Here is a 12,402-nt window from a genome sequence, read left to right on the forward strand (position 1 = left end):
ACCTCAGTGAACTCTGCCATATTAAGATAAAGTCTACGGTCTAAAGATTACTTCATTCAACTGAACTATCTAACCACTTACATAGGTGGCAGTGGTGGGTTTCCATTTTTTTTACTATGAGTTTGCTCATGCACGCTTGTGCATGCCGCTTCTGCGTGTCCAGGGGGGTGGGCGGAGCCTCCCACTGTCGCCACTACCAGTTCACCCAATCCAGGCCAAACCGGGAGCAACTCACCTCTAATAGGTGGGCTAAAAGCAAAGAGGGAAAAACATGCACAACATTTACCTCATCATCTGAATAATTATATGCTGATGACACTGCTCCCCACATCTTGCTGGCGACATTAGCTGCTTGTTTCATGCCAGATTTCAAGACCTCTATTTTAGGCCCAGATAATATGTGGTCTAGCTTCAGCCCTGACAGAGAGGTGACAACTGCACCAAGCGAAGCTTGAGGAGAAGAACGACCGAGCCCTGTTAAAGATATTGACCGTTCTTTTTGGGTGCGGGAAAGAGCCAGTTGCTTTGGCCTTCCAGTAAAGGTTTTGGACCTGGAGACAGATGGACTTTTATGATTAACATTTTGAGTCTGTGGGGGTGGGGGCAGGGGTGGGGGAATGGAATCTAAGCTTGACCTTCTCTCTAAACAGGGCCCTGATGAACTAGGGGAATCCCCTTCCCGATCGCTCTCTCTCCTGTGTAATTCCATGCTGGAAGATTTGCTGCCCAAGGGACTTTTTAGATTCATGTAGCTTTCAATTTCCTCAGCCAGATTGCGTGCTACCACCGGTGACATGATCTTTTCTTCCGGCTCGGCAGGTTTGGTGGCTTTTGTTTCCGTGGCCAGCAAAGATAAAGGATCCAAACCCATTTGAACATCTTCCCTTTCAATTGGTTTGGCTACACCATAAAAACTATTCCTTTTGTTTGTTGTCTCTTTGGATTCTTCTTGCTCAGTTTTAGACTGAAGGGTATCAGGAGGTCTGGGGCTACTGTCACTAAGTCCATTTTTCAATTGATCTTCAGATTCTTCCACAACAGGTGAAGACCTAGCCCCTATTTCCCATGTATTTTCTTCTGCATGAGTTCTGTCACTTTCTGACCCACAGACAAATTGTATGCCACTGGCATCATCAAAAGTATGGGAGTTACTCATATGGGATGGAGAGGTTTTCGCCCCTGATAGAGCGGCAGTGAGGATCTTTGCATCTGCTCCCATCATTATTGCAAGATCACTGGAGTTAGAGTCTAAGCTGTTCTTCTTCAGCAGCATGTCTGCTCTGCTTTCAGTACTGAAACTGCAACTCCTTTCAGAAAAATGTTTTTGCCTTTTCTTTCCTTTTTCATTTGCTCTTTTGGGAGAAGTGTTACAATCAAACACTGAATCTTCAATAGGATCCTGAACGATGAACAGTGGACTGCATGCAGTTCCTTAAACAAAAATATGCAAGTCAGTGTTAAAATAATAGCTTGTATAAAGCACTTTTTAAAAAAATACATCTATTAGAGAAAACATGGGAAAGGGATGCCTTGGCTGCCAAAATCACCATATAGAAATGCTGTGCTACATCTTTAGTTGTATTGATTACAGTTTTTAAAATACATGTTTAAATTGGGCAATTTATAACCTTCCACACTGAAAGAATTCTGGTGCCTGAGACTAACTCATTATAAGTGACTATTGAAAATTTGCTTCTTCGTTTAAGAATTTGCAGAGTAACAGATCATTACCGTGTTTCCCCGAAAATAAGACAGGGTTTTATTTTCTTTTGACCGCTGAAATTAGCGCTTGGCCTTATTTTCGGGGAGGTCTTATTATTTTTGAGATGCAGGAGGCAGCGAACGTGGTCACATCATGGCTGCTGTTGTGTTGCAATATTTTTGGGGAGGCCTTATCTTAGCGCATGCACTCAAAAGCCTGATTGGGTTTATTATCCAGGGAGGTCTTATTTTCACTTATGGGATTCTACTTTTGTGGTTGTTTTGGAATTGATTTTTCTGTTTCTGTTTTTGAACACCAGGAGGTGTTTTTAAAGTAGCATGGTATCAAAACAAAATAGTTAATTTGTAAGGAAAAACAGTTGCATGGAGACCTGCTTGAGTCTGGACAAAAACTTTTCTTTAAAATAAATGGCCAGCTGAAACCAAGATTGTCAAAATAAGTCTAACATGTTAAGTAGCTCTGACAGAAATATTTAATGTCAACATATTTATATTACGTTTCAAAATAATATATCACTGACGCCAAATTTGTACCATCTTTTAAATGGGTGGGGATTCTATATTTGTATATTTTAAGGGAACTTTGTGTCTCTTAAACATTTTAACGTAGCAATTTTTGGAGCACATACATATTTATCAAGAATCATTCTCTCAAATACCACAATTATATAATTGCTGTTGTATATCCAAAATTCTGTCACGAGGGCACATTAAAAAAAAAGATTCACAGCAGTAAATTCTTACTCCCTGGCATAAAAGATCTGCTGGGTTTCAGTCAACCGGTCATGCTTTTCTTTGTTACACTTTTTAAAAGAATGGTAGCAAAATATGTGGAAAAGAGGACAAGACTCTGCCTGTCTATCCACTGGCAGAATAACTCTCTGAAAACTGAACAGAATGAAAGGAAATTTGGTAAGAGAGGAGAAGCTGACACAAAAATAAAAATAAAATAAACACCAGACAACAGAATGTGGCTAGAGGTTACAGATAAAAAAATTCCAGGAAAAAAAAATCCTGCAATATATCTATTCTTCAGGGACAGGCAACTGAGTAATGGTTTGGAATAAAACCATGGCCTCTTTGTCAAACTGAAAGTTATGCAGCCTACTCTGTGCTTCCCAGGACATAAATACTCAGAAATGTACATGCAGATATGTCAAAAGCTGTACAAAACCAGAATCACAAAGATAGCAAAAGGGCCCTACTCTAATTAGCCTATTTCATGTATGCACAAATACATGCAGAACGAATATATACCGTTTCCCCGAAAATAAGACCCAACTGGAAAATAAGCCCTAGCTTAATTCTTCAGGATGCTTGTAATGTAAACCCTACCCCCAAAATAAGTTAAGATCGTCAGCCAGATGAGCACATTTAGTACCGTATTTCCTCGGAAGTAAGATCTAACCGGAAAATAAGCTCTAATACATCTTTTGGAGCAAAACTTAATACACGACCCAGTGTTATTTTCAGGGAAACATGGGTATTATCTAATCAGAGAAAAGGCATGTTTTGTTTCTCTGTGTAGATACAATATGTGAATACATGATGGAGGATCTGATCACACACACACACACACACACACACCCACACACACACACAGAAACAAAACGTGCCTCTTCTCTGATTAGACCCTTACAGCTAAACACCCTGGGCAATGTTTCCTCTAATTTTTTTCAGTGTGAGCAGAAAAGTATAGTGTTTGAGTGGCACATTTTCATGCCTGAGCACCTGAATTTTTTTCACAGATGTCACCTAAGACAACAACAAAATCAGTATTATTTGAAACTCAAAGTTATATTTATTCAAGGTACCTGCTTAATTAAGTGTTATATAATATCAGTATCACTTAACAACGCTCCTGCTTAGCAACCAAAATGTTGGCTCAGAAACTCTGGCATTTGAAGCACGCAAGTCTTAAAGCTGTCAAGTTACAAGATGCGTGCACCCCTAACCCTTTAGAAAAATAAACCCAGGGGTGTTCAAACCTTACAGCTTTAAGACTTGTGGACTTCAACTCCCAGAATTCCTCCACGTCATGTTGCTCTTTCGCCTCGGCACTGCTCGGGCTACCTCCGTCTGGACCTGGACCTGGCAGCTGTGGTGACATCATCTGCTCCATCTTTGGGTTTTTTTCACCGGGGGCAGGGCCGCCGCTGAAGATGCCGAGCCCCCGCCGCCACCAGGATAACTGCTGCCTCCTCCTCCAACAGCACCACCGCATTTGCCACCCGGTGCTGTGGCTGAGGTGAAGCTGCCAACGTTCCTGCTGGTGCCCCCACCTGTGGCAGCAGTGGCGACGCCTCCCCCTCCACTCAGAGCATGTGTTACCCCTGCCGCCACCGCCTCCTCCGCCGTGCTTTTGAGAAGCCATGAGGCCTTTTTTTCCTGCTCCTGCCCCCTCCGCCGACTTCCTACTGGCTCCCACGATGGTGCCGCTGTTGGGTTCCTCCTCGCCACGTCACCTTTGCCAGCACTCCAGCACCTTTTTCCCCTCCCGCGGTCGGTCCACACCTGCCGTCCAGCTCCTGCCCGGCAGGAAAAAAAGGCATCATGGCTCCTCAAAAGCACGGCGGAGGAGGAGGGGGCAGGGGTAACGCGGGGCCCAGCTCAGGTGCTCCGAGCGGAGGGGGAGGCGCTGCTGCCACAGGCGTGGGTGCCAGCAGGAGCTTTGGCGGCTTCACCTCAGCCGCAGCACTGGGCGGCAAATTTGGCAGTGCTGTTGGAGGAGGAGGAGGCGGCAGCAGTTATTCCGGTGGCAGCAGGGGCTTTAGGGCTTCACTTCAGCCGCAGAGCTGGGCGCAAGTGGCTAAGACTGGCTGCCCACAAAGGACCTCCCCAGGCTTGCTTTGCTGAACACGGGGTGACTGATGGTAGTTTGAGTGGGCGCAGCTGGTGCAAACTACCGTCAGTCGCCCCGTGCTCATCAAAACAAATCCAGGGATGTCCTTTGCGGGTGGCCAGTTCTGGCCACCTGCAAAGGACTTCCCCGCGCTTGCTTTGCTGAACACAGGGCGACTGACGGTAGTTTGAGCGGCGCAGCCGGCGCCTAGGATGTCCTAGGAGACTGGCCATGCCGCATAAGCTCCTGCCACCGTCCCGTCTCCCTCCACGCTAACCCTAACCAGGACAGAAAATCTGAGGCCACTCAGCTTCCGGAGCCTGTGACATTAGAAATCACTGCGTGGCAGTTGGAAACTGCTGTGTGGTGTTTTCTTGACACATGCGCCCATGCATCTTAGAGGGAACATTGACCCTGGGGAGAAAGTGCACATGCACATAGATGCTACACATAACTTTGTTACACACACACTCAGCCAAAAAGATGGTCAATCATGAAGCCAACTAGCAAGTGGAAGACACAAGGATTGTTTCCAAATATTAATTATTGAAATCATCTCCTATCTTGGTAATTTATGGCACCCCTTGGAAAAAGTTTGAATATAGTTCGCCATTCCCTTCTTCCAAAATGTTTTCAACCTTACAAACTAATCTACAAATCTTCCAAACCAAGACTGATCTTTATCAGCTTCACAGCCTAAACATGATTAACCAGATGCTGCTGTTGGTAGCCTCCATTGCAGGAATGGCACACAGACTGTGGGTTTCCTTCCTCAGAACATTTTTAAAAAATTATTAATGTTAAGAATTAGAAAGGCACATTTGAAGAAGGTAAATCAAGTTTAATTTGGTACAGATATGTACTGAATTAGTAAGAAAGACAGATAAAAATTTTAAATTAGAGGTTTTAACACATATGTATCAAATGAGCCTCATTTAATTTTTATAAAGTTTACAAAACTACTGGAATCATATACCCTTGCAATTTAAACTTAGGATAAATATATATAAGGAGTGAGATTACATTTAGTAAGAGAAAAATCATCATCATCTTCACCTATTAATGAACACCACACTCCTTAGACTGGGTATTTTCCATAATCAAGAGCCTAAAAATCATGGAAGTATCACTGTACTATGTAGGACAGTGATTCTCAAACTTTTCTTTACCACTTACCCCCTTTAAATTCCTTTTGTGGCCACAGACTACCAAGACATAACTCAAGATTTAAATCATAAAATTACTTCGTCACTGACCCCGTGACTGCATCACAGTCCCCCCAGGGGTCCACAGAACACAGGTTGAGAACCACTGATGTAGGAAGTTCTAAGCAAAGTGTTTGTTAATTCTTACTGAATGTTTTTCACATAATAAATTCATTTTCTTGGACAAGCCAAGCACAGCATCAGTGATTTGTAATTTTATTTCTAATAAGGCAAATATATTGATTAGCTTACCACCACTGCTTTTCCTGCCAGGACGAACAAACATACCAGAAGGAATCTTCACAATACTACTTGAGGAATGCAAAGGCACTTCCACAGGGGTTTGAGATTCTATATTAGAGTGCTGTTTTTCTACAGATTCATTGGTGTCACAAACATCTTCAGAAGAGCAAGAGAGAAAGAGAATTGACTTCCATATTAGTGAAAATAGAGAGTAAAATGAATACAATTTCTAATAGCAAGTACCTAACTAACATTTCCCAGAACTTCCAGTCAGCATGTACTTTCCAGTAAATCTGGGAAGTCATGTCTCAAAAAGTGCAACCAAGACAATCCTTTTACAGCACATTAATTTTTATATGCAGCTTTATCCCACCGATCAATAAAATGGCCATCCATGTTATAACAATGTATGTAGAATGGAGAACAAAATCTTGAATTGGAAAATGTAATTGTAGTAGTTAGTATTTCTTAAATGGTATATTATCCCCAAAAGTACATTAAAAAACAGATTTTATCTGTATTTTTGGAACCTTTTTTTCAATTATATCCAGTTGTAGTCTCCATCTATTTTGGATATTTTCTAAAGAAATGTTCACCTGACCTTCTGTTCTGCTTAGTATCACTTTGTTTTATTTTCTAAGCAATTTAAGAAGCATGTGTTTATTTTAGAACTGGAAAGTTTATGCTAAATTTATTGCTAATATTAATTCTGCTTGATTTTTATCATGCTGAGTTTGCTTTTTTATTGTTCTTATCCTGCTTTCCTTTTTCTTTTTATTTATTTAATGTCTTTCAACTCATCGTACACCACTCAGCCAATCCTCCTTTTTAGTGATGTACAAGCACAATCAATCAAGAAATCCTCTTTAAAAGTGACATTCCAGAATGTAAACTAGATCCCAATTAAACTTAAAATCTTGGAAATACTAAGTTGGAAAGTGCCATTTAAGTTATCAAGGCCAATTCCTGCTTAGTGCAGGAATCCAAATTCAAATCTAAGCCATCCACATAGATGGCTGTCCAGCCTCTGCTTAAAAACATAGCCCCAATCATCTTGGTTGCTCTTCTCTGAATCTTTTCCACTCTGAATCCTTAAAATACAATGCCAGGACTAAACAGAATAGTGGAAATGGAAATATTTCTTCCCAAGGTTTAGAAACTATATTCTGTGGATACCACCTATAATTCCAGCTGCCCTTTTTTACAGCTACAGTACATTATACTTGTTGATTCATACAGGTATCCTTGACGTGCGATCACAATTGAGCCCAACATTTCATAAGTCATTTTTTTCAGTGAAGTTGTAACTTCGAACAGTCATCAAACGACTGTAAGTTGAGGACTACCTGTGTTCATTTAGTAACTACTACTAGATCTTTTGCACAAGCCAGATAAAACCAATTCTAAATAGGTCCAATTTAGAAAGCCTATTGAAAAGAAAAAATTTCCCATCCAACACACCTCCAATTAAGTCTTCAACTTTTGCACCAACATCTTTTTCTTTAAGCACATCTGTTGAATGAAGGTGCTCCCCATCTTCCTTTATAAGTTCATCTTTGGAACCGTAGCCTTGATCTGACTGACCTCCTGGGGGGGGGGGGGGAGAGAAACAAGACTTGTCCATTTGCTTTTCTCTCTCTGCCCCCAGAACATAATATTTTAATTATGAGAAATGTGTGTTGCAATGTTTTATTTTAAAACAAATTATTAGCAAAGCATATCTGAAATTGAGTGAAGAAAGAACAGCAGCAGAAGGTGCAGTGAAAAGCATGTTTGAGAACTAACTTGCAGAGTGTATTATTATTATAGGTGAACATTAACAGAAGGTGATACGGGTAACGCACAACAGAGAAATAAGAACACATTCGTTTCCGTTCATTTCATCAATTACAATCAAATGAATCTCAGGGTTTGACCAGATTTTTTTTTTTTTTAAGTCTCAAAAGCATCCGTGGTAGACATAAAATCAGCATAAAATCAAAACAGTGCAATAGTAATAGTAACTCATGAATAAACAATTTTAAAAAAACCAGAAATGGCCCAATATAATTAGGGTGCTCTAGAACAGTTCATGAAGGACATCAGCCTCATTTCCACAGGGAGGCTATTCTACAGAACCAGCGTCACTAATGCCAAGTCTCAGATCCCTTTATCTCCTCTAAGTTGGGCACGAACAGCAGTTTCTCCCTATATGACCGAATAAGCCAGGCTCACCCTGGTTGGGGCATGTGATGCTCCTTATAAATTGGCCCTTCAAATGGCACACATCAAGGACTTTATTAATCCCTTTGACCCTGTTCCCTCTGAGGTAAAATAATTTCACTGCTGTTGTTTACTTGTTTATATGCATATCTAAATTTATATTCCCCCTGTATTAATCTCACCTGAGCTCTTCTAATATGGTATAAGCCCTGCTATCCTTGGCTACAGAACTTCGCTCTGCTAGTGCTTACCTTCATATCCTCAAAAGCAGTGCTTTTCTTCATTCTAATACAGCCTTTCCCAACCAAGTAGGCTTCTACAGCTGTGTGAAAAAGCCCTGCATGCTTTCAGTTTTAAGCTGTATTTACATGCTTAATCAACTTTTCATTCATAGAAACTACGCAAATTACTACTTTGATGAAAATTTCTGTAGTCGGATTAAGATTCATAATTTTTATTAGTATAACCCAAGTCTTTTTAAGGTTTTGAGTGAGTTTATATGCTAAAACAAACACAACTTGAATTTTCGAGAATGTTAGGATCGAAAGTAGCCATGCCAGAGGCTAAATCTATGAGCCAATCATGTTGTCATACTCTCTGACTATAAATAGGCATGAAAAGCATCAAGAAATTAATTTGGCTCTGGCTACGGGCAAGGATGAAGACCTTTGCTTTCACCAGTACTGAGTAGCGGCATCACATCGTTGTGCTTCATGAAGAGGGTTACTCCTGTACAGAAATAGCCAAGAGAGTGAAATGCCATCGCACCCACAGGGAACAGAGTGGTTGAAAAATACCAAAAAACTGGTTCAGTTGATGACAGTCTCCATTCTGGAAAACCAAGAAAGTTGGCAAAACGGCAAGATCGGGCTCTGCAACGCATTTCGATGTCTGACAGGAAGATCACCTCACCTCAGATTACAAGAATGTGGGGTCAACATGTGATGTAAAGTGTGCACAAGCACAGTGCGTCACAGGCTGCTTGCCAGAGGGCTCAAAGGCTGCAGGGCTCGAAGTAACCTTTGCTCACAGACGCTCAGCGCTCTCGTCGATGTGCATGGGCCAAGAAGTATGCAAGTGGACCAACGAACAGTGGGCCAAGGCCATCTTCATTGATGAGAGCAATTTCTACTTGACTGGGAATTAGTGCAATAAGTATGTCAGAAGATTTCCAGCTGAAGAATTTAGGCTGTACTGCCTGAATCTATCTGTGAAGCATCCATTGCACATGATGATCTGGGGCTGTATCGCTGCTTCTGGTATTGGTCGATACAATTGTGCAGGGAATCATTAATTCCAAGCAGTATGTTGAAGTCCTGGAAAAGACCATACTTCCTTTAGCTCAACAACTGTAGGGAAGGACTTTTACTTCCAGGATGACAATGCTCCTTGTCATCGAGCCAAGTCCGTCCAGCAGTGGATGAAGAAGCATGGTGTTCGACACCTGGATTGGCCAGCTCAGAGCTCGGATTTGAACCCAATTGAAAACTTGTGGGCCAAAATTGGGTACGAAATAAGCAAGAAGCATCCAAAGACCAAGCAGGAGCTGACTGAATCCTTACTGCAACACATTGTCACCAAGATCATGTGCAAAGGCTTATACAGTCTATACTGAAGCGATGCCGCCTGGTGATAAGCAATAAGGGTTGGCCAATTTCATATTAGTAACCATGTTTGGTTACCTAAATGGTCCTTTTCAGGGCAACAACAATAAAAGTGTTAACAAAACACTAGCATAGGCCTTAGTAATTGCAAAACATATGCCACTGGGTATGCATCAGGTAATCTGTTTCATAGTCATTTAAGTATGCATTGTAAGCATGCAAGAAAATTCACAATCCCCATCCAAACAGCACCAAATTGCAAAAAGCTTATGCTTTTCACTTTAAAACTACCAGTATTTATTTAAATATAACAATATTTGCATAGCAGTTAGCAAAAAATATAAAATCACTGGCCTATCCAAAAAATGTCATAAACCATAAATTGTAAAGCATACAGGACTTTTTCACACAGCTGTAGATTAAGTGTGACTATAACTCCCATAATTCATCGATAATTCCAAAATAGTCAGAGGTTTAAAAAAAAAACAAATGCTGGACTTGAGGCTGAAATTCTTAAATAATCAGTTTGAAAAACCTGATTTTAAATTAATGTGTTTCAAACCAGGCAACTTTATGGTGTGGAATTTCCATTCTCAGAATTCTCCAGTTGGCATATAAGTTGCCTAGTTTGAAAAAAAATACTGTCCTAAATCGTGACACGCTGCTCTTACCCTCCTCTAGTTACATGTCAGAGGTAAAAGGTTTGCAACTTAAATAACAGTCCAAATCCCAGACTGAACAAACACAGTATCTTTTTATTGAATACTAAATGGAAGGATCGATTAAGAATTCCATCAATTAATGAAATCTGAGGTATATGCTATGTGTGGGTGGGTGTTTCCAAAGTAACTTGCTATTATTTAAAATAGCAGATTGAAAAGTCAGCTACTGTTTTTTATATTGATTTACATTAATTCATGGGAAAATTACCTGCAGGGTTTAACATTCAACAGCAGAGTTAATGCACATCTGCCTCCAAGGATTGGACACAAGTCTGCACCCCACACCATGACAGCCAAGGACAATGCAGCACCAAGAGACAGAACAGAGCAAGAAGCAGAGCAACAAGGATCAGAGAGAAGGAATATTTAGTTATCTACTACAGACAAATACAAGAAGCCATCTACGCAAAACAGAGACAGACTAAAATTGTTTTAAAAAGAAGGAAGTCAGAAATTTAGTAGAGAAAACTGGAGGAATGGGACAACATTTAGATTTATATCGAAGAGCAGGATTTTAAAAATATGATTATCTTTGTTTCATTTAAATATGTATGTAACTTACAGCTAAGTGAAACTCTTTTCAGGAAACTCTTTCAGAAAGATTCAGCCATCTGCACTTAAAAAATCCTTTACAAACTTATCTTTAATCACCAATGTGAGCTAAATATGCTCCCCACCTAATGCAAGTTACTGTGAAATTTTCTGAAACACAGTATTCCATGTTTAGCATAAAGTGATCCCAGTGTACTCCTTTGCCCTCATAAAAAACTGTACCTGTTTGAACTTTAAGTTTAAATCAAATTAAATTTGGGTTACAGCACAATCCCCAGGAAGATTTAGAAATAAAGAGCACCAGTTGCAGCACTCTATCAGTGCCTTCTTCACACAAACAGTATTTTCCTGGAATCATGATTCATTCACTGTATGTCCTCACATATAATTCACCTGTGCTGAAAGGCCAAAAAAAGTTGAAGGCTGAATAAGCATAAAAGTTCAAGTTGGTATAAAACCACAATTTTTTACATTGAACTAATGCTATCATTTTACACTTGCCTCTTCCTGCTGATTAGCTATTTTTCTCTTAAACAAGAGAGAGAGAAAAACAAGAGAGGAAAAAAGCTACCTACAACAGTGCACAAGCTAAGCGTTGTACATCCAACTTGTGATCTATATGTGCAATTTGCTTCCTGGTGAAGCAATCTGGACCACGTTTGGATTCTGCTATTCGTGGGATTGGCAGGGAGCAGAAAACACGCATCTTTCCTCTTTCTATAACACACCATCTTTGTAATAGAAACAATATCAAGGCTGGCAGCATATTAGAAAGACATTGCAATAGTTAGTGAACCCCAACAGATCTAATACCTGTGCTAGAGTGATTATCAATGGAATCAAGCCTGACTAAGTCTCTGACGAAGAGTGTGTGCTCCCCACTGTTAGCATCATTAGAACTATCCACACTACCATGGCTCACCGTGTCCCCATCACTTCCACCTGGGATCTTCTGTGAAGCTGAGGACAGGAACAATAATATGTTAGTTAAAAAAACAAAGAGCAACAGTATGATAATCTACATCATCGCTGAAGGATTGACCCAAGATCTTTTTCGGCAAATGAAGACCAATCTACCCAAATCAATATGCTTATTGCAGGCTATTTTGGGGGATCCAAAGCCCAAATCTTCACATCTCCTTCTTTTAGTGATATCTTAAAGCTCCTGCTTCACAGTTCAGCTATTTAAGACATAACGCTTATGAAAACAACACATAACCCCACACACATTGCAGTACCCCATTTGATACTCTGCGCTTGTACTTGAATTGTGCCTGTTTCCTCACATGCAATCACATCACCCCATAACA

The 12,402-nt window shown here is 40.5% G+C and overlaps 1 protein-coding gene across 1 annotated transcript in view; it reads right to left on the reverse strand.

Moving 5' to 3' along the window:
* DENND4C (DENN domain containing 4C) overlaps window positions 1-12,402 on the reverse strand; it is a 78,057-nt gene that overhangs the window by 14,094 nt on the left and 51,561 nt on the right. Inside the window, 4 exon segments of the mRNA XM_032214773.1 lie at window positions 287-1,431; window positions 6,022-6,168; window positions 7,474-7,599; window positions 11,906-12,052. Coding sequence (XP_032070664.1) covers window positions 287-1,431; window positions 6,022-6,168; window positions 7,474-7,599; window positions 11,906-12,052 — 1,565 coding nt within the window.

This window comes from Thamnophis elegans, chromosome 3 (genome assembly GCF_009769535.1).
Source record: "Thamnophis elegans isolate rThaEle1 chromosome 3, rThaEle1.pri, whole genome shotgun sequence".
NCBI classification, from domain to species: Eukaryota; Metazoa; Chordata; class Lepidosauria; order Squamata; family Colubridae; genus Thamnophis; species Thamnophis elegans.